Genomic DNA, 18,987 nt, shown 5'->3' on the forward strand with positions numbered 1-18,987 from the left:
AACCACTTGAAATTAGGAATTCCATGAGAACAAAAATATCATACCTAAGAAGTAAATACAACATTACAACATTTAAAACAACCAACACAGTGAGACGTATTTTATCCAAAACCAAACCTCCTAATGAACAAGAAAGATCAAAGAAATATATTTACACACCTTATGAATGTGTCAATTTTTATCTAGATGGAACTTTAAGGTTACTAAGTGGAAGATAAAACCAAGGAAGATGCCCACATGTAACTAAATGAAGCAAAAGATGTAGCAAACTTATTAAGTTTAGCAAAATCTCGTTACCGATACTAAAAGAACAATTTCACAACACCTACAATAATTAATATTAAGACAATACATAACTAACAATAAGAACAGAAACATCAGAATTTGAATTCTTATTAAGACTTTCGGCTATAATAATATGGATGCCAATATTTCATTTTTTTTTTCAATTTTTCTACTCTTTTTTTCCTTCGGTTATTATACATATATATATATATATATATATATATATATATATATATATATATTATATATATATATATATATATAATAATAATAATAACGTTTATTTCCATGAAATATGCAATTAATAATATTACAATAAAATAATTAAATGACAATAAAATTTTAAAAAATATTACTTTTACTTTGTAGTTCTGTAATTGGTTCAAGGTAAATAAACAGTAGTGCCCATTAAAACAATTAAGTTGAGCATGGGCCATTTTTTAAATTGCTTATTTATATTGGTCCTACAGAAAGGTCAGTTTTACTACTTTATTAGTTATAATTATTACCTATATTAAGATAAAACAAAAAAAATAACAAAAAATTTTTTATTAATTAATTAACAAGAGAGAGACAATTCATGCATGCAATCAACCAAGATAATAGCATATATAAATTTTTAAGATTTCGTAATCTATTCTTGATTTGACGTTAGTTATGACCTAATTGGTCTCAAAAAGGTGGCTGAACAGTTGTCTATGATTTTGTTTCAAATACCTAGTAAACAATGTCTTAATCATTTTTTGCGAGTTTATAGTGATTAGGTATGTTTTGTAAATTTCAGGGAGCAAATTGTAGATTCTTCCTTGTAAATACTCAAAATTTCATTTACCAACTGTTTTCTTTGCAATATTTAATTTGACAAAAGACTGTGCTCTATTTCTCGTATGATAGGTATGCCCTAATGGTGTGAGTAAGTGTTTATTTTTGTATAAATTGGTGATTATTGTATCTAACATTTGAGTTTCGGTATAAAGATCATTAGTAGGGTATCTCGAAGGTCTATTGTAAATAATTTTTAATATTTTTCTCTGGATAATGTCTAATTGGTGGAGGTATGTATTTGCAACTCCACCCCAACTAAGGATTCCATAACGTAGACGCGATTCTACCAAAGAATAGTAAATAACCTTCAGATGATGGATATCCAGTATATTACGTAAATATCGCATTTTGTACAATAGACATCTCAATGTTTTACACGTTTGGTTTATGTGTATATCCCATCGTAGATACGAGTCGATTTGAACACCAAGGTATTTTGTGTTACTCACTGCATTAATACTCAGATTTTTTATTTTTATAAATTTGTAATCTGGTAGACCACTCTTATAGCTTGTAAATGGAACATAAACTGTCTTATCCATATTTACTGTAAGAAGTTTGTGGTTAAATATATCAATAAGTCTTCCTAAGTCATGTTCCATTTTTCGCTTTAGTTCCATCCACGTGTCTGCAGAGTACAAAATTGCTGTATCATCTGCAAAACTTAATATCTCACCTTCAGTCCGGTAAGTAAGAATATTGTTTATGTACAGTATAAATAATATGGGTCCTAGTACAGTCCCTTGTGGTATACCAAAATGTATGCTTTTAGCACTACTCAATTTCCCTTCTAGTCGCACTCTTTGATATCGATTTTTTAAGTAGCTTTCCATTAAGTTAAATGTGTTTCCTCTTATACCAATGTCTGCTAAAGTATCTAATAGTTGTGAGTGACTAACCGTATCGAACGCCTTTGCCAGGTCTAGGAATACACAAGCTGTTGGTGTACTGTTGTCAACTAAATTGTAAATTTTGTTAGATAGGTACGATATTGCATTTTCCGCGGATACTCCCTCCCTAAAACCATATTGTTTGTTTGAAATTAACTTATATTTTTCTAAGTATAATACTAGTTGATATTTTATAGCCTTTTCCAATATCTTGCAAAGTGAAGTGATTAGTGAGATTGGTCTGTAATTATTTGTTAATTTTGGATTGCCTTTCTTATGAATGGGAATCACCACTGTTTGCTTAAGTTGTTCGGGCCATTTGCCGCTAGAAAAATACATGATTTAATAAATAAGTAATGGGACCAGTTAGTATTGGCGATAGTTCTTTAACTACTTCAGATTTAATACCATCTATTCCTGGAGCTTTGTTCGATTTTAATGAGGCTATAATCTGAGCAACGTCATTTTCATCCACAGGTAATAAAAAGAAGGAATTTATTGTAACGTTTCTCTTTGGTGGTCGAGAAGGAGGTTTTATTATCTTCTGAGCATATGTTTCTCCAACTTTTGAAAAAGATTTGTTAAATTCCTCGGCGATCTCATTTGTGTCGGTAATACTTTGGTTATTTGCAGTAAATATTTCTTTGATATTTTGAGTATTAACATTTTCACTATTATAGTTATTTACTATTTTCCACATATTTTTTGAAGACTTATTATTTTTCATAATTTCTTTTATAAAGTAATTTTTCTTTGTCACTAGTCCACAATTGATTTGACTAGTCCTGCTGTAATCCTTTTTTTCGCTTTTCATTTGCGTGTTTTATTTTGATGCTTTATGTATATATATATATATATATATATATATATATATATATATATATATATATATATACAAGGATTTCCACAGTTTTCACTGTATTCCTTCACTCAACCGTTTTCTCCAATTTTTCCTGTTTAACCAGTCCCCTTCCTGTAGGTTTCTTCTACTCATTGCTTCGTCCACTTCATCTCTGAAAGATCTTCGGGGTCTGCCTCTCTTTCTTCTTCCTATCGGGCTCCACTCTGTCATTCTATTTATCCACCGATTTTGGTCTGCTCTTCTGACATATCCGTACGAGGTTAACCTCTTCTGTTCGATGTAGTCTATTATGTCGGAGTTCATTCCCATTCTCCTCTTAATCTCCATGTTATTTATTCTATCTCTTCTTGTTACTCTGCAGCTTCTCCTTAGGAATTCCATCTCTGTTGCTCTTATTTTGTTTTTGGTTTTCTTATTTATTGTCCAATTTTCACACCCATAAGTGAGGATACTTCTTGTCATGGTATTAAATATTTTTTTCTTTGTTTTCATGCTGATGTTCTTATCCCATAGTACCGGGTTCAATTTTCGTATGCAGTCTCTTGTTTGTCCTAGTCTATTTTTTATATCTTCATCCGTTGTTCCTTTGTTTGATATTATGAAACCTAAATACTTATACTTGTCTGTTCCTTTGATTTGTTTACAATCGTCTATTTCCAGCTGTTTTATTTCTGTATTCTCCGTTGTTAGGTATTCAGTTTTCTTTAGGTTTATTTCCATCCCATTCTTTGTATATTCCTGCTCCAGTTTTCTCATCATAAAACTGAGGTCATTCCTTCGCACTTTCTTTTCCATGGTTTCAGGGTTTTTTCCAGGAATATTTTGAACAGGGTGGAGGATGTGGAGCAACCCTGTAGTAGTCCCTTTGTCGTCTTAAATGGACTGCATATTCTATTTCCCGTTTTGATAGCTACTTCGTTATTCTTGTAGAGTGTTTACCGCGTTTATTAATCTTCGTGGAACTTCGATGTATTCCATTGCTTCCCATAGCTTGGGGGAATTATCATATATACATAGGGGAAAATGGGGGAATATCGATTGCAGGGTAATATCGATCACTCTCAAATTGACGTCGCAGAGCAAAACGAATAAAACGAAATTCATATGATCTTCAAAGCTGATCTCGTATATCTTTCAGTGAACTATGCCATCTACCGGCACTAGCAGTCAGTAGTTATAAAAAACTAGAAGCAGGCGAACTCAACACTCGACCATTTTAACATCAACACCATTAAAAGAACAATTAAAAAATAAGGAACAAAAAAAGCAAAAGAAGAAAATGAGGTGACGTTTCCTTAACGTCTTCTATGCATCACTTTTTTAAGTTTTTTATTTTTTAAGTTTTAATTAAATCTTTTTAAAATCTTTAAAAAAAATCACACCTTACTCAATTTCTAATTCTTGTAGCTGGGCTCCGTAAGAATTTTTAATGTCGAATTTTCTAAAGTTTTTGTTCAAAGCGTATAAATCCAATACCCTGTCGCTTATTTAGTTTGAAAATAACTTTATATGAAGTTGTCTTAAACCTACCGTTTGAAAACCACCTCGAACGTGACCTCCATCCTCTGTATCGCATCTCAAACTTAAACCGATTTAAAAATCCTCTCCCGTCTGCTGCCTTCGGCCTTATTGCAATCTTTATTTTCTAGAATAATCCTCGTAGCTATTAGCAACAGAACGTTATATCGCGAAATTAGATACAAATTCCCCAAGATAAAAATAAAAATTAATTAATACATGTCCGTACTCCAGACTTCCTGTAATAACGACAAATGCCGAGAGAAAATTTAATAGATATAAAACTGTAAAAATATTCCGATGTAACAATATCTCGCTTAAACCCAATATTTTTCTACCGTCATAAAATTAAAAACTTTATCACTGCTAGAAATTATAGCATTTGCAAATTCCTTGGTATATATTGAAATCCCCTCGTATTTGCTAAAACACCAAAGTATTTTTAATCCTATTTACGTCGCCGATGTCGATAATAAACCATTTTATAGTTTGTTTATATTTCACAGACGCATATTCTTTGGTATTTTCTTTGATCGAAAGCCGCTCGATATTGCGTTTCAAATAAACATCCATTTAGATCGCTGAGAAGGTTTTGCCGGAAAGATAATTGCGATGCTCTCGCTGAGGCCGTTGTCAAGAGGGGTTGGTTTCAGTATTGGAGTCCGAATTTAGCTTCAAATTCGTAGTTTTTTCGTTTATCGTCCTTTTTTATGGAAAATAAGTAGTTTTGTGTCAGTTAATTGTGTAATTTAAGTGAGGTTTTAAATTTTGGTCATTGTAAGTAGACGTCGTTTAGGTTAGTCAGAAAAAAAACTGGCAAATTTGTGAAAAAAGTGATTTTTACTAAATGTAATGTGTCAATTCTGAACGAGTAATCATCGTGAGATATTAGTAAAACGGCATTCCTAACAAATTTGGAAAATAGCCAAATGTTCCAGTTTTTTTAAGAAGGGAAGTTTCAAATTTTGTGTCCAGTGTGCCAATTTCAACTTCAATTTTGTTTTATCCTATCGCAGTCTGGAGATGAATTTGTTTGTGTGGCGGTGAATCTAACTCCAGTTCTAACTCCAGAAATTCTAAAGTCCAGTGAAGTCAAGAAATTTAAAGTAAAGAATTTTTTTGTGTTGATTTAAGATAAACATTTTCTAATAATAATTGCTTTCATAACTGTAATAATTAAAATTATAAATCTAAGGTGTCGCCATAGCTGTCATATTATTTGTTCTGTTTTAAGATTTAGTATTGACATATGACAGCTAGCATTATTTTTGACATCTGGTAAATATTTATATCTAATCATATTTGAGATTTTTGTTTTATTTTTTAGAAAAAGCTTAACCACTATGCATAGTTTGATTTAAAATGATAATTTTTTAATAATTGTAATATTTTATTTCTGCTACAAATTATAGCCCAGTAACATTTGTAAGTTTTTGTAGAATCTCCAACTACTAGAGTTTGTAAACGGATACGACATAGTAAGTGCCTCTCTTTGTTATTGTATTTATTTTTTGTAACTATTAATATATGAGAAATAGGACATAGCAAGTCTGTTTTTGATATTTTTGTATTATCTATATTTGTAACTGTTTGTGGTGAGATAACAATCAATGTTTAATTTTTTTCCCTAAACCATTTTGTCTATTGATTTTAAAAAAGATTCTAACCCCTTTTTCTTGTGTTTTTTAGGACAAAAGAACCTTTTCTTTCATCCAGCAGGAAGTTCCTCAAAGCGGCGTCCCTATTTTAAATAGCTTTGTAAGGACCCCTTTGTTTCATTTTTGTAGTTGCTTAATCCAATCCCATTGTTTCATTTATTTATCCACGACCCAGTTTTTCCAAATAAACCCTGAGCGCCGTTCGCAACAGTTCCGTTTATTTTGCTAGCCCCGTAATTTCTGTCCCCAATTTTCAACCCCCATAATAATACCCTATGTGGTAGGCAAAATATTCGTTACAAAATCTTACCTCTGGCTTCGTGGAACTCCAATGCGATATGGGCATCGACCCCCAGCGAGTAGTAGTTGTTGACGACATTAAGGGGGAGACTTTCCTTGCCGACGGGTTCGTTCGATGCCGGCGGAGGAGCGTCTTTGTTCTTCTCCACGTCCAGTGACCACCTATCCAAGTTCACAATATCACTTTGGCTTATATTCGATAATATCTTCGAGATTGGTTCATCAGTGTAGCCCTGGAAAGAAAAAAGGTTGCGTTAGTTATCAAAAATTTGACACACACAATAAGAGAAAGGAACATGACGGATTAAGACAAACAGCGGGCAAAAGAGAAATATGCAAAGACTGAAACAGTAAGAGAAAAGTCATGAAAAACCTTAAAAATTACAAAAAATGGAATGGAAAAGCTAAGACAGATACATAAATAGAACCTAAAATGGAAGTATCATAAGAGACAAAAAAAGGTAACAACCTTTTTCTTGCCATTGGCCTGACATGTTTTTCGAGTAGCTTACACCAAGATTCTTTTCCTATTCTTGGATATCGTTTATTATGCGGATTTTTATATGTGCTAAATATTAAATACACCTCTTTTGGTTATCCAATACAGTCAATTGACAGGGAAAACGGCTTCATATATCTTGGTACTAACATAAACAGTCAATAGGACCACTCTACTGAAATAAAACAACGCTTAAGGAAAGCAAGATCAGCATTCGTAAAGATAAAGTCTCTTTTCAGAAGTCACGATTTACCACTTAGTACCAACATCTCTAGCATCAGATGCTATGTATTTTCTACAATATTATACGGAGTAGAAGCATGGACATTCTATGAAGCTTCTTTAGGAAAGCTCGAAGCCTTCGAGATGTGATGTTACAGGCGCAATTTCATGGGTGGATCGTGTGACTAATATTGAGGTCCTACGTAGAATAGACAAGGAAAGCGAGACCACTAACAGAATCAAACAGCAAAAATTAGAATATCTTGGCCATGTTATGAGAAATGAACACAGATATGGCTTATTGTAACTCACTCTTCAGAGCAAGGTATTTGGAAAGGGTGGACCAGGAAGAAAAAGAATATCTTGGCTTTAAAACCTAAGGAAGTGGTTCAGTACGTCTACAACCTGACTATTCCGAATAGCTGCAAGTAAAGTTAGGATAGCTATGCTGATCGCCAACATCCGGAACGGATATGCACCGTAAGAAGAATGCGGATTTTTGGCATGCGCAGAATGGCTGTGGTCATATATGAGAAGTATCAGTATAGTGAGGGACAAGATCTATGCGAAATTTTAAAAACCGACCTACTGGTAATCCGGTACTGATACCTATTGTAACACAGATCCCCAGAGAGACATTTACAGAGTTGTACTAATCTGTATCCAACATTCAAATAAAATTATCGGAGAAAGTGTTGAATTTCGAATTATTAATTTGTGTACCTAAATGTTTTTACCAATTGATCGAATTACTGATTCTTTTTAAAGTAAACTACCTCATAATATAGCATTTAGAAAAATTTACCTTCACCTTTTTCCAAAATTAAGACTGGCAAAATAAAATATTTTTTCAGTTACGAAAATAAAAATTTTCTTTTGGTGGATTTACAAGTTATTTTATTAACCGTGCTAAGTTCGTCAATGAACACTTAATATTAATATATTATACAGTGAGGTCCTAAATTAACGGATAAGTGTAATTTCTACGTAATTACAAAGTAGTTGAAAACTACTGAACAAGGTCGATTTTTACACACAAAAATATACATATACAATATAAAAATCATCAGTAAATGTCTATCACCGTCCTAATATAATCGAATTAACAAAAACACCAATATATTTTTTTTCACACTTTATTTGCATTAATACCTAACTTAAAAGATTTTGATGTAGCAACCAACTTTATATTGTGAATATGCGTGTACTTCATACTGTGAATTTTATAAAAATTCACTCTCATAAATTTTTCCCAATCAGGCCTAAAGAAGTATATCTTAAAAAATAGTTTTTATTTACTAACATGTCACATGCGATGCCACAAAAAGTTACACATTGGTTTTTTTACTATTATAAATTAAACGGTAACTAGCCACTTCGGAAATTCACATTCATTTGGGATCTTCCAGTTAGCAGTTATTCCAACTCATCGTCATTATCGTTCTCTTCATCACTTTCAGCCAAATTAATAATAATTTTCTTCAAGGCTGGGACATTTTTCATGTAATCTTTTTCTGTCTTCTTTACATGTTCTATTGCATTTTGCCAGTTTTGAACACTGATATTTTTGAACTCTGTTTTTATTAGTTCGACAACAGTTTAGGCATCTTTTGGAGATGTGTTGTTTCTCCGGACATGGTTTTTTAACTGAGCCCATAGCAATTCTATGGCATTAAACACACAGTAATATGGAGGTAATCTTAAAACCATATGTCCATTGTTAGTGGCTAATTTATCTACAATATGTTCTTAAGTTACGATTTTTGTATGAAGAACCTGGATTAGTTAATATTTGGTTGAATGATCCTCAAATTATAGGTCTTCGGCTATTAAAAATTCTTGAATTTCATCCTTCCTACTTTGTTTGGTTGGAATTTTTTTAATGCATCTAGAGTGATATGATGCATTGTCCATAACAATCACCTTTTAAATTTGGGAGTAATGTATTCTCAAACCACGATCCAAAAAGGGTCCCTTCGATGTCTTGGTGGTAGTTTAGAGAACTGTCTTTAATACCTTTGGAACACAACAATAACGCATCGTTCACCCATCCATGTTGTCCTCCGCAATGTAATATGCAAATTTGCTTGCCTCTAGAATAGGGTACATCTATTTGGCATTTTCTTTTACCGTTTGTCCAGGCTTTATCTATAGTTTCATGAGAATCAAACCAAGTCTCGTCCAGATAATAACTTTCTCGATACTCACTGCAGTATTGTGAAATTTTTTCGATATATTCATTCCTCCATTTTATTAGGCGGCGACTTTCCATTATGGTTTGTCTCTTATTGACAGTTTTATATTTAAAACCATTTTTGGTCAAAAATCTTCTCAAAGTCTTTGTGGAACAATCATCAACAATATGTTTTTCTTTTAATTTTGCCATGATATTGTTTAGGTTGAAGAAGGAACCAGAGATTGTGTTTACGATCAAACGCATAAAATTGCAATATCTGGGACACGTTATGAGAAATCAGCACCGTTACTCCCTGCTGCAGTCTATATTGCAAGGTAAAGTCAAAGGTAAGCGAGGACCCGGTAGAAGGAGAATATCATGGCTGCGGAATTTAAGAACATGGTTTAAGAAAACCTCAACGGAGCTGTTTCGAGCCGCAGCGAGCAAGGTCATGATTGCCAATATGATTTCCAACATCCGAAACGGATAGGAACCAGAAGAAGAAGAAGATTGTTTAGGTTAGGCATAACTTTAGCTGCATACATATTATATATTGTCTCACTAATAGGTTCCAAGAGGTGAGGTTGAATTTTTTTAGAGCTTCCCAAATCCTTTTTTGTTGTTCTACTTTTCGAACCTGTCTTTATTAAACGGTACAGTTGCACAATAAATTTTTGTTAAAACTGCCGTTCGCTTAACAGCTTTATATTTGGTCATTTTTTTAGAAAGTCCATCAAATACATCTAACACCATATTTTGCTCAGCTACATACAATCAGCTACACAAATTCTTTCTTTGCTGAGTACTTGGCTCCGCACTTTCATCTCCATCTTATAAATTATCCGTAGGTTCATTTTCGTCAGGTAAACGCATATCACTTTCCCATGGTCGCACTGTTCCCATGGAACACTTTTATACTGTTACTAAATATACTGCTGTATACTAAATATACTGCTTAAGAATGACTAATTCCGTTATTTAAATATTGTGACAATGATCCCGCCTCATTTAATTATTCTACGAAAATGTACTTATTAAGTACTTAGCCATTACAGGAAATATAAAATTGTTTGTAAATTTGTATTAAGGTCAACCGCAAAAATTTCTCTTAATTAGTTTTAAATGTTATAAACAAAGACATCATTTTTTTGATAACATTTTACAAACATATTTAATGCCGATGATTTGGAATAAGTTTTACTTCTTTTTGTGTATATCAATAATTAGTGTTCATTGACGAATCCACAAAACAAAGTGTCTACTTATTTTCGTAACTGAAAAATATTTTATTTTGCCAGTCCTTAGTTTAGAAAAAAGATGAACGCAAGTATTTTTTTAATACTATATTGCGAGATTGTTTACTGCTAAAAACCATTGTTTCGATCAATTTGTAAAAACATTTAAACAAACTAATAATTCAAAACTGCTCCGGTAATTTTATTTGAATGTTGGATAAGGGTTAGTACAACTCTGTAATGTCTATCTAGGGGTCTGTGTTACAATAGGTATCAATAGCGGATTATCATCAGGTTGGTCTTTAAAATTTCGCATAGATCTTGTCCCTCACTATATCTTTGAGGAGGTGAGTGTTCTGGAAGATCCTATATATTTTTAACTAAATTTAAAATGTAAAGCTAGCTCCCATTTTTAATATCTCCTACAATAATGGATGATATACCAGGCTTTGCCACAAAAGTTGATCACCCCGTATATTAATCTTTCTAAAATAAAGTAGTTGTTAATTCGTTACTAAAATAAAATCCTCCATTGTAAAAATCCATCTATTTGTCATTTGGAAATTAACCTGCCAAATTGTCCTTGAAAATTTTATTTAAAAACCGTTGTTAGGCGATTAAAAATTACCACTTCTCTATATACCTACCCACGATATTTTCATTTAATAGCTACCTACGTATTTTCATGTTTTTTTTAAATCAATTACTCGAACGAATTCAATTTTAAGAGTAGACAATAAATAATAATGTGTTTTCGTGAAACGCTGCTGATGAAACATAAAGAATTAATGATTCGGGTAAATGATGTTGAACAAAATTTTCAATTTGCCAAAAACGCATGTCTAAGTAAACAATGTAACAGTATCTGTTAGTATGGCTGGCTCACTGTAAGGACTGCATAGTACTTATTGAAATATAGGGGGAACTGTTAAAATATTGTGAACTCATACTATTTTAATTTTCTTGTTGGTAGATGTACTTAAATTGCTTCACGTATAATTATTAGGTTCTGTTACAAGTATCTCATCAATTTCTCCTCTTCAATTTCTCGTCCACCTACAGTACCAATATTTCCGTGTTTAAATGGAATATTGGTATTGGAAATGGGCGTGCATGATTTGGACGCTAAATTTAAAATTCGACAATAAAAAATAAAATTACCTGTTTCTGCATACATGATTTGGACGCTGGGTGTAATTGAAATGTAAATGGAAAGCCAGGTAATAAAATTCTAGATATTAAGCTGATAAGGTTTATTTGTCACTTTGAAATAAATACGACATACATTTTACGAAATGGAATCGATCGATACAGTTAGTTTGATACTCATGTATCCTATTTCTAACGAACATAATTTTTTTTCTACTCTTTGGATCTTTAAGTCTATTACTTTCATTATTACAAACACTATTAATTTTAATGTAAGTTTCAATTTGAGAATTTTTTAAAACATCAATAAAATGGAAAATATTTGGAAGAGCATGGTAAAAATTATCATTAAAACGCGAGTGGAACGATTCACAAGCATTAGTTGTTAATTGTAAACTCTCACTCATCGCAGCCCACATCTCCGACGGAAATGTTGCGTGGTCGCCAATGTAGTTGTCCAATAAGTAGTCGGAAAACTTTTCAATTTTTGAATCCTTTGGTTGAATAGCCATAAAATCATATATGAAAGATTCTTCGACTTCTGAGGGAGGTAAAAATGGCAACCCAAAAATATATTTCAGCCATTTAGATATTTCACTGTCTGCCAATTTATATTCCCGAATTAAGCCACAACCACCGAGATTACGATACTAAGCTTGCATAAGATGAAAACAGCACCCTTTAATGTGCACATTTGGAAATTCAAAACGCGCAGCATTGTGGATAGCAATTTCAAAATCGGAGAAAATGATTTTTGGATTGAATTTTAGACCAATTACTTGATATTTGCGTTTCAAAACATTAAATAGTTTTATATAGGTTTGTTCCGATTTGTCGGGAAGTAAACAATAACACAATGGTATATAATGTCCTTTGATAAATACATGTATGGTAAAAAATTGCTTGAAATATTGAGCACAGTAACTAAATGTACCGTCCATATAAATCATTTCACTGCCGCACAGAAAACGCATATTAGTGTTACACGAGAAGATGATAATGTTAGAACTTAGTTCAACCGCAAATATAAAATTCTCGTCTTTAAGTATTTTGATATTCATAATATTTACCGCAGCAATAGTTTCTTCTTTACTTTTGGGCAGATTCGGTTGAGCCATTCGCCGTTCACTGTATATTTGATTTCGTATTAAATTAACGTCTTTAACAGACATGTGGCTCAAGCAATCTACATTTTCTTTCTTTCATTTTGGCACTGCTACGCACAATCTGTCTATTAAGCGTCTTGATATCACACTCGTGATTATGTTCTAGATTACTTCGGATCACTAACTTTTCTGGCCCTTTCGTGAATATCTTCGCTTTACACGACCGTTTTACGCACCTCCAATACGTTTCTCCCGATTTTAGTACTTTATCTTGAGAAAAAGTAAAACTGTTCACTTTGAGCAAAATTTTACCACGATTACTTACTAACGTTGCAATTTCCATGTTCACTTTTCACTATTCTCTGACAAACTAATAACTAGTAACTAAGTAAATTTCAATGACCATCATTAAACCCTAATTATATCTAATATCTGGTACCTGCGATAATCCTTCCGGCAGTGTCCAAAACAAGGGTACTTTTAAGACCCTCAGGTACTTCAGCGTCGAAAACATGCCCGCCCTTGGAAATAGCAATAGTAATGAAGGTAGGGAAAAATTAAATATTAGTATTAAAAATAAACATGGTAATAAAATAAATAACGGATATAATAATAATACAAAAACCAGGGAACATGAAATCAAAGATAATACTAGTAATGAAAAAGAAGAAAACATCAATAAGAAAATACAACATAACGAGACAATTCCTATAGGAATAGCGACATGAAATGTGACATCTTTGACCGGCAAGGAAATAGAAGCTATAAAAGAAATGAATAAAAAAATGGATGTATAATCAAATATGGGAATAAGCGAACCAAAAAAAAATAGAGAGGTTAGACATCAATATCAACTAGAAGTATAGCCTATACTATTCCGGAGTACCGCAGGGACACAGAGCAAAAGAAGAAGTCGAAATAATAGTGAATAAAAGAAGAAAACCAAGGATAACAATCGAGTAGCATCATTTAGAATAATTACAGCCCAAATTGAATTAAAACACAAGATACTACAAATATAAGAACCAACAGAAGATAATGAAGAAAAGACAAGAATAGAATTCTACAATAAACTCCAAAATACATTAGACAAAGTAAGAGAGACAAGAGAAAAGTAATAATTTTAGGAGAAGATTGGAATTCAAGAGTAGATAAGGACGTTAATAGGGGATTAGGATGTATTAAAAAATATGGATAAGAAAAATTAAATAGAAATCCAATTAAAATGCTAGAATTCTGCCAAACGAACGACCTGATAATAGGAAACATATTCAGTGAAAAAACCGTTAAGGACAAATGTACATTTGTGGCCGAAAAGAGAAATGTGAAAAGCTTAATGGACTATATATAGTCTATACGAGAACCCTAGAAGGAAACCTACAAAACATCTTAACGGAAAAGAAACCGGAACTGTCCACATAACATCGGATGGTTACTGCAAATCTAGAGGCTGAAAAAATTAAGGAGGTGGAAAGAAAAGCGTAAAAGAAAGTAAAGGTAAACAAACTCAAGATATAAAGTGTGCGAAAACTTTACAAGAATGAAACTAACAATAGATTGAGACAAACAGAGGACCAAAAAGAAACATGGACAATGAAAGAAATATGGAATACTTACAGTGATGTGAAAAGAAAAGCAATTGAAGTGTGTGGAATCAAAAAGTGTAGTTAAAAAGTCAAGCGAATGATTTTTAAGAATTTACTTACTCCCGCTGAGCCGTGGTCAAGAGCGGTAGGCTTTAGTGTTAGTCCGAATCTTGCTTCTAATTCGTAATGGTTTTTCCTTATTGTTTTTTTTGTTATCGGAGATAGTGAAGTTTGGTAGTATTGTGGCAGTTAATAGTGCAGTTCTAGTTTTAAGTGAGATTCGAAAGGGTGGCCAAAATGAGCGGACGTTTTAGTTAGTCGGTCTAGAAGCCGGTAAATTTGTCAAAGAAAAAGTGATTTATTATACTTAAAGTAATGTGTCACTTCAGACCGGAGTAATCACTGTTTTTTTTGTTGTATGCCGTCTCTCATCGTGACATATTTGTAGAACGGCGTGTGCATCAGCTCTGAGAAATATCCACATGTTCCAGTTTTTTTAAGAAGCACAGTCCAAAGTTTGTGTTCCAGTGCCCCAACTTTCAATCTCAAATAGTCAGTCGTATCGCAGTTTGGAAATGAATTTATTCGTATGGCGGTGAATCTAATTCCAGTTCTAACCCCAGAAATCTTTTAAAGTGCAATTTAGTGCAATCTAGGTAACTTCTTTTTGTTTGAACTTTTAAAGTAAAAATAGACATTTTTCTTATAATAATAATTGCTTTCATACAATCTAAAAATATTGTAATAATTAAAAATTGTAAATTTTAGGGTATGGCCTTCTTCTTCTTCTTAGTCGTTAACCTGATGCAGGTATCGTGATATCATGAAGCTATTAGCTAAATTTCCCAATGTTCCTCCACGTTTTTCTATATTCTGCCATTCTAGCACATTCTGACAATGGAGCGCCAATGGTAGCAACAATATGGTCCGTGTATCGTGTGGAAGATCTACCTCTATTTCTTTTGCCTTCTACTTTTCCATGGATGGTAAGTTTTTCAAGACCATTTCTTCGAAGCACATGTCCAAAATAGCTTATTATTTGTTCTGATATTTGTGTTCTTAGTCTTTTCTTTATGTTTAGCTGGTCCAGTATGGATTCATTTGTTCTTCAGGCCACCCATGGTATTCTCAGCATTCGTCTCCAGCAGTACATCTCAAATACATCTATGTTCTTTTTGTCTTTCTCAGTAAGGGTCCAGCATTCCGATGCATAAGTAAAAACTGGAAAAACTAGACTTCTTACTAGTCTCATTTTTGTATCGGTAGTTATTTCATGGCTTTTCCAAATTTTTGTTAATTTTGCCATAGCGCTTTTTGCGATTGCTGACCGCCGCTTTATTTCTTCAGTACAACCTCCTTTGTTGGTTATTAATGAGCCCAGATACACAAATTTATCTACAACAGCGATATTGTTTATCATGACCAGATGATTTTGATTGTTGTTAGCTCTATCAATTATAATGATTCTCGTTTTATCTCTGTTTATTTTAAGGCCCATCGTTAAGCTTACGTCTTCTATCCGTTGTAGCAGGTGAATCAATTCAGCTTCAGAACTAGCGAGGATAGTAGTATCATCTGCATATCTCAGGGTATGGACATTGCTGTCATTTTAATTCTTCTGTTATAAAATTTAATGTTGACATACGACAGCTGGCAACTAGCTTTATTATTTTTGTGACATTAGTTTGTTTTGTTTTTAGAACGTTAACCTCTATACATGGTTTCACTTAAAAAGTTAATTCTTTATTTGTAACAATTTTTTTTAAGTTTTGTAGCATCCCCCACTTGTAAACAAAGTTCGTAAATAAATAGGACATGTAAGTTTTTTCTTATTATTTTAGTATAAACCTTTGTAACCATTTATATAGTAATTATTTTTGCGTTATCTGTATTTGTAACTGTTTGCAGTGAGACAGTAATAAATGTTTAATTTATTTCTCTGAATCATTTTGTCTATTTATTTAAAAAAGTCTCCTAACCTCTTTTTGTGTTTTTTAGGACGGAAGAACCTTTTATTTCCGTCAGCAGAAAGTTTCCTCGAAGCGGCGTCCCATTTCAAATAGCTAGAGGAAACTCTTGTGTTTTGTTTGTCTGTTTGTTCCAGGAGATTCATGTAAGTACCCTTTTGTTTCATTTTTTGTAGTTGCCAAAATCTAACCCCCTTGTTTTATTCACTTATCCACGACCCAGCTACTCCAAACAAACCCTGAGTGCCGTTCGCATAAGTATCGTTTATTTTGCTTGTCCTATCTCCACTCCCAGTAACTTCTGTAACTCAGTAACTCCCAATTTTCAACCCCTTATAGCAATACCCTATGTGGTAAGCAAAATATTTCGTTACAGCTTAAGGAAAATAAATGTACCAGATACATGAACAATAGTTATAGAAAGTACTTAGATGGAAGATGAAAAGTACAAATAACAGAAGAAAAATCGAAAGAATTTAATTGAAATAGAGGTATTAAACAACGAGATAGCCTCAGCTCTTTGCTTTTTATAATAGTAATGAACGAACTGATAAGAAATACTAGAGTAAAAACCAACCAACTACAGACAATAATAGAATAGCATAGATTACAACTGCTAACAAGAGAGTCCTTAATGTATACGGACGACATAGTACTAATAGCAGATTCAGAGGATGAAATGCAGAAAACAAATTCTTCTTATTGTGCCTAACGAAGGTTGGCGATAACTTCTTCAAACGCTTCCCTATCTTTTGCAACGTGAAATATCTGTTCAACACTGAGGTTAGTCCAATCTCTGATATTCCTCAGCCAAAATTGCTTCTCTCTTCCCAAGCCTTTTCCTTCCCTCTAGCCTTCCTTGCATGATGACGTGTAGAAGAGAATATTTTTCGTTTCGAAGTATGTGGCCCAGATACGTTCTTTTTCTTATTTTAATTGTGTTTATAAACTTTTTACCATGTCTAATTCGTCTTAATACTTCTTCGTGGGAGACTTTTGGAGCCCAAGAAATTTTAAGCATACTCCTATATAGCCACATGTCAAATGCCTCCAAGCTTCTACCCCATATAGCAGTTGCGACCATTCATAACATTCCACGAACCTCAATCTGATATCCATACTCAATTTCTTATTAGTAAACATTGAATTGTATTTTACAAATCCGTTTCAAGCTATTTGGCTTTATCTATATTCATTGTTAGTCCAATCTTTTTGCTTTCTCTGTTAATGATTTCTATAAGAATCTGTAGAACAGAAAGAAGAACTAAAAATGGAAATAAACGAGGAAACAAGTGAGATAATGATAATTATCTTACTTAGGAATGGGGCACGTTACGAAGAAGAAGAAGTTCAGGTCAGATTATTTCGTACTCTACATTAGCTACTGTTGTAGACCCAAGTGGTTCCTTGTTTGTTTTATTAGACTCTTTATTTTCACTATCTTCCCGAGTTCCACTGCCTTCATGGTCATTTAAATTTTCAGCCGCATAAAAGTCATGATCTTTTAAGACCATGCGATCAACAGACCATACTCTTCTAGTTCGGAAACCATTAACTGCAATTTCAATTCTTACTACTCTCTCATAAGCTTCAGAAATCAAGCAATCTACGTGAAGTCAAACAAGTTATACTATGCGTTAGTCCCAATAGCAAAGAGACAAATAAACTGGTATGGCATCTGTCGAGGATGCAACCCAATATAAATACAAGAAAAGTCCACAAAGCAAAGAACATCGTAAAAAGGAAAAGAGGTAAACCAAGAAAACAAATGGATACAGCAAGTAGTAAAGGCGGAAATGTTAAACAAAGATCATTCGAGGAACTGAAAATAATGGCGGGAAATAAAAAAGAATGGAAGAGATGGGTGAATTGAAATTAAAATAGCTAGCCCAAATCCGATACTCTGATAAGGTAAAAGAAAGGGGGAACGAAAAAAAAAGACAAGGAAGAAACTGTTTTAATATCTCACTCCAAAATATGTAAAATTCATTCTTTTTAGTGTATTTTCATTCTGTACTTTTTTCTTAGATAGTTTAGTGTTAAGTTGATAGGTAAATAGGAAAGTATTCTTTTTCCATTTTGTTAATCAGTTGGTGCTGCTATCAGTTTAAAAACTTTGAAACATCACGGTATGCCTAGCCTCAAAAACATGTTAATCCCTTAAGTAACTTTTCCACTGCGAATTTTAATCCCTCCATTATAGCACCGGCATTAAGGTGGCATAAAACGTGGATTTGTAATTTAATTTATACATGCATCAGCTAACGGGATTTCGTTCTTTTTCCTGTTGCCATTCTATATACACTCCCGACAGCGCAGCTCCACTCAAACGAAATATCTACGTGTTTACTTTTTTGTTTAATCAGCTATTTTTCTCGGAGATCTCTTTAAAAAAAGCTATGATGAACAACTTTTAATATGCGTGGCTTTTTTGTAGATTTTCAATACTACGGTCTATCAAGATTAAACGGTATCTATTCTTTTAGTAGAAGAGAGATATCTTGGAGGTAAAAAAATACGCCTACCATAGTTAAAGGGCTATTAAGGTGCAGAAACAAAGAAAAGAGAAATACGTTTTAAAATGCTAAAACTTTGTTTTGTTTTTCGTTCGACATATTTTCTTCCTTTTATAATGTATATACGAGGGCGGTCCGATACTTAGCCTACAAAAGAAAAACGAAAATTTTGGAAAACTGGAAATTTATTTCT

The 18,987-nt window shown here is 32.9% G+C and overlaps 1 protein-coding gene across 5 annotated transcripts in view; it reads right to left on the reverse strand.

Annotated features, from left to right (window-relative positions):
* The window catches only part of rdgA (retinal degeneration A), a 604,783-nt gene that overhangs the window by 70,401 nt on the left and 515,395 nt on the right, over positions 1-18,987 (reverse strand). For all 5 annotated transcript variants that reach the window (XM_072538847.1, XM_072538849.1, XM_072538841.1 and 2 more), the window contains exon 10: positions 6,349-6,571. In XM_072538847.1, coding sequence (XP_072394948.1) covers positions 6,349-6,571 — 223 coding nt within the window. The remainder of the gene's footprint in view (positions 1-6,348; positions 6,572-18,987) is intronic.

The sequence above is a fragment of the Diabrotica undecimpunctata genome, chromosome 1, assembly GCF_040954645.1.
Source record: "Diabrotica undecimpunctata isolate CICGRU chromosome 1, icDiaUnde3, whole genome shotgun sequence".
In the NCBI taxonomy this organism is placed as follows: Eukaryota; Metazoa; Arthropoda; class Insecta; order Coleoptera; family Chrysomelidae; genus Diabrotica; species Diabrotica undecimpunctata.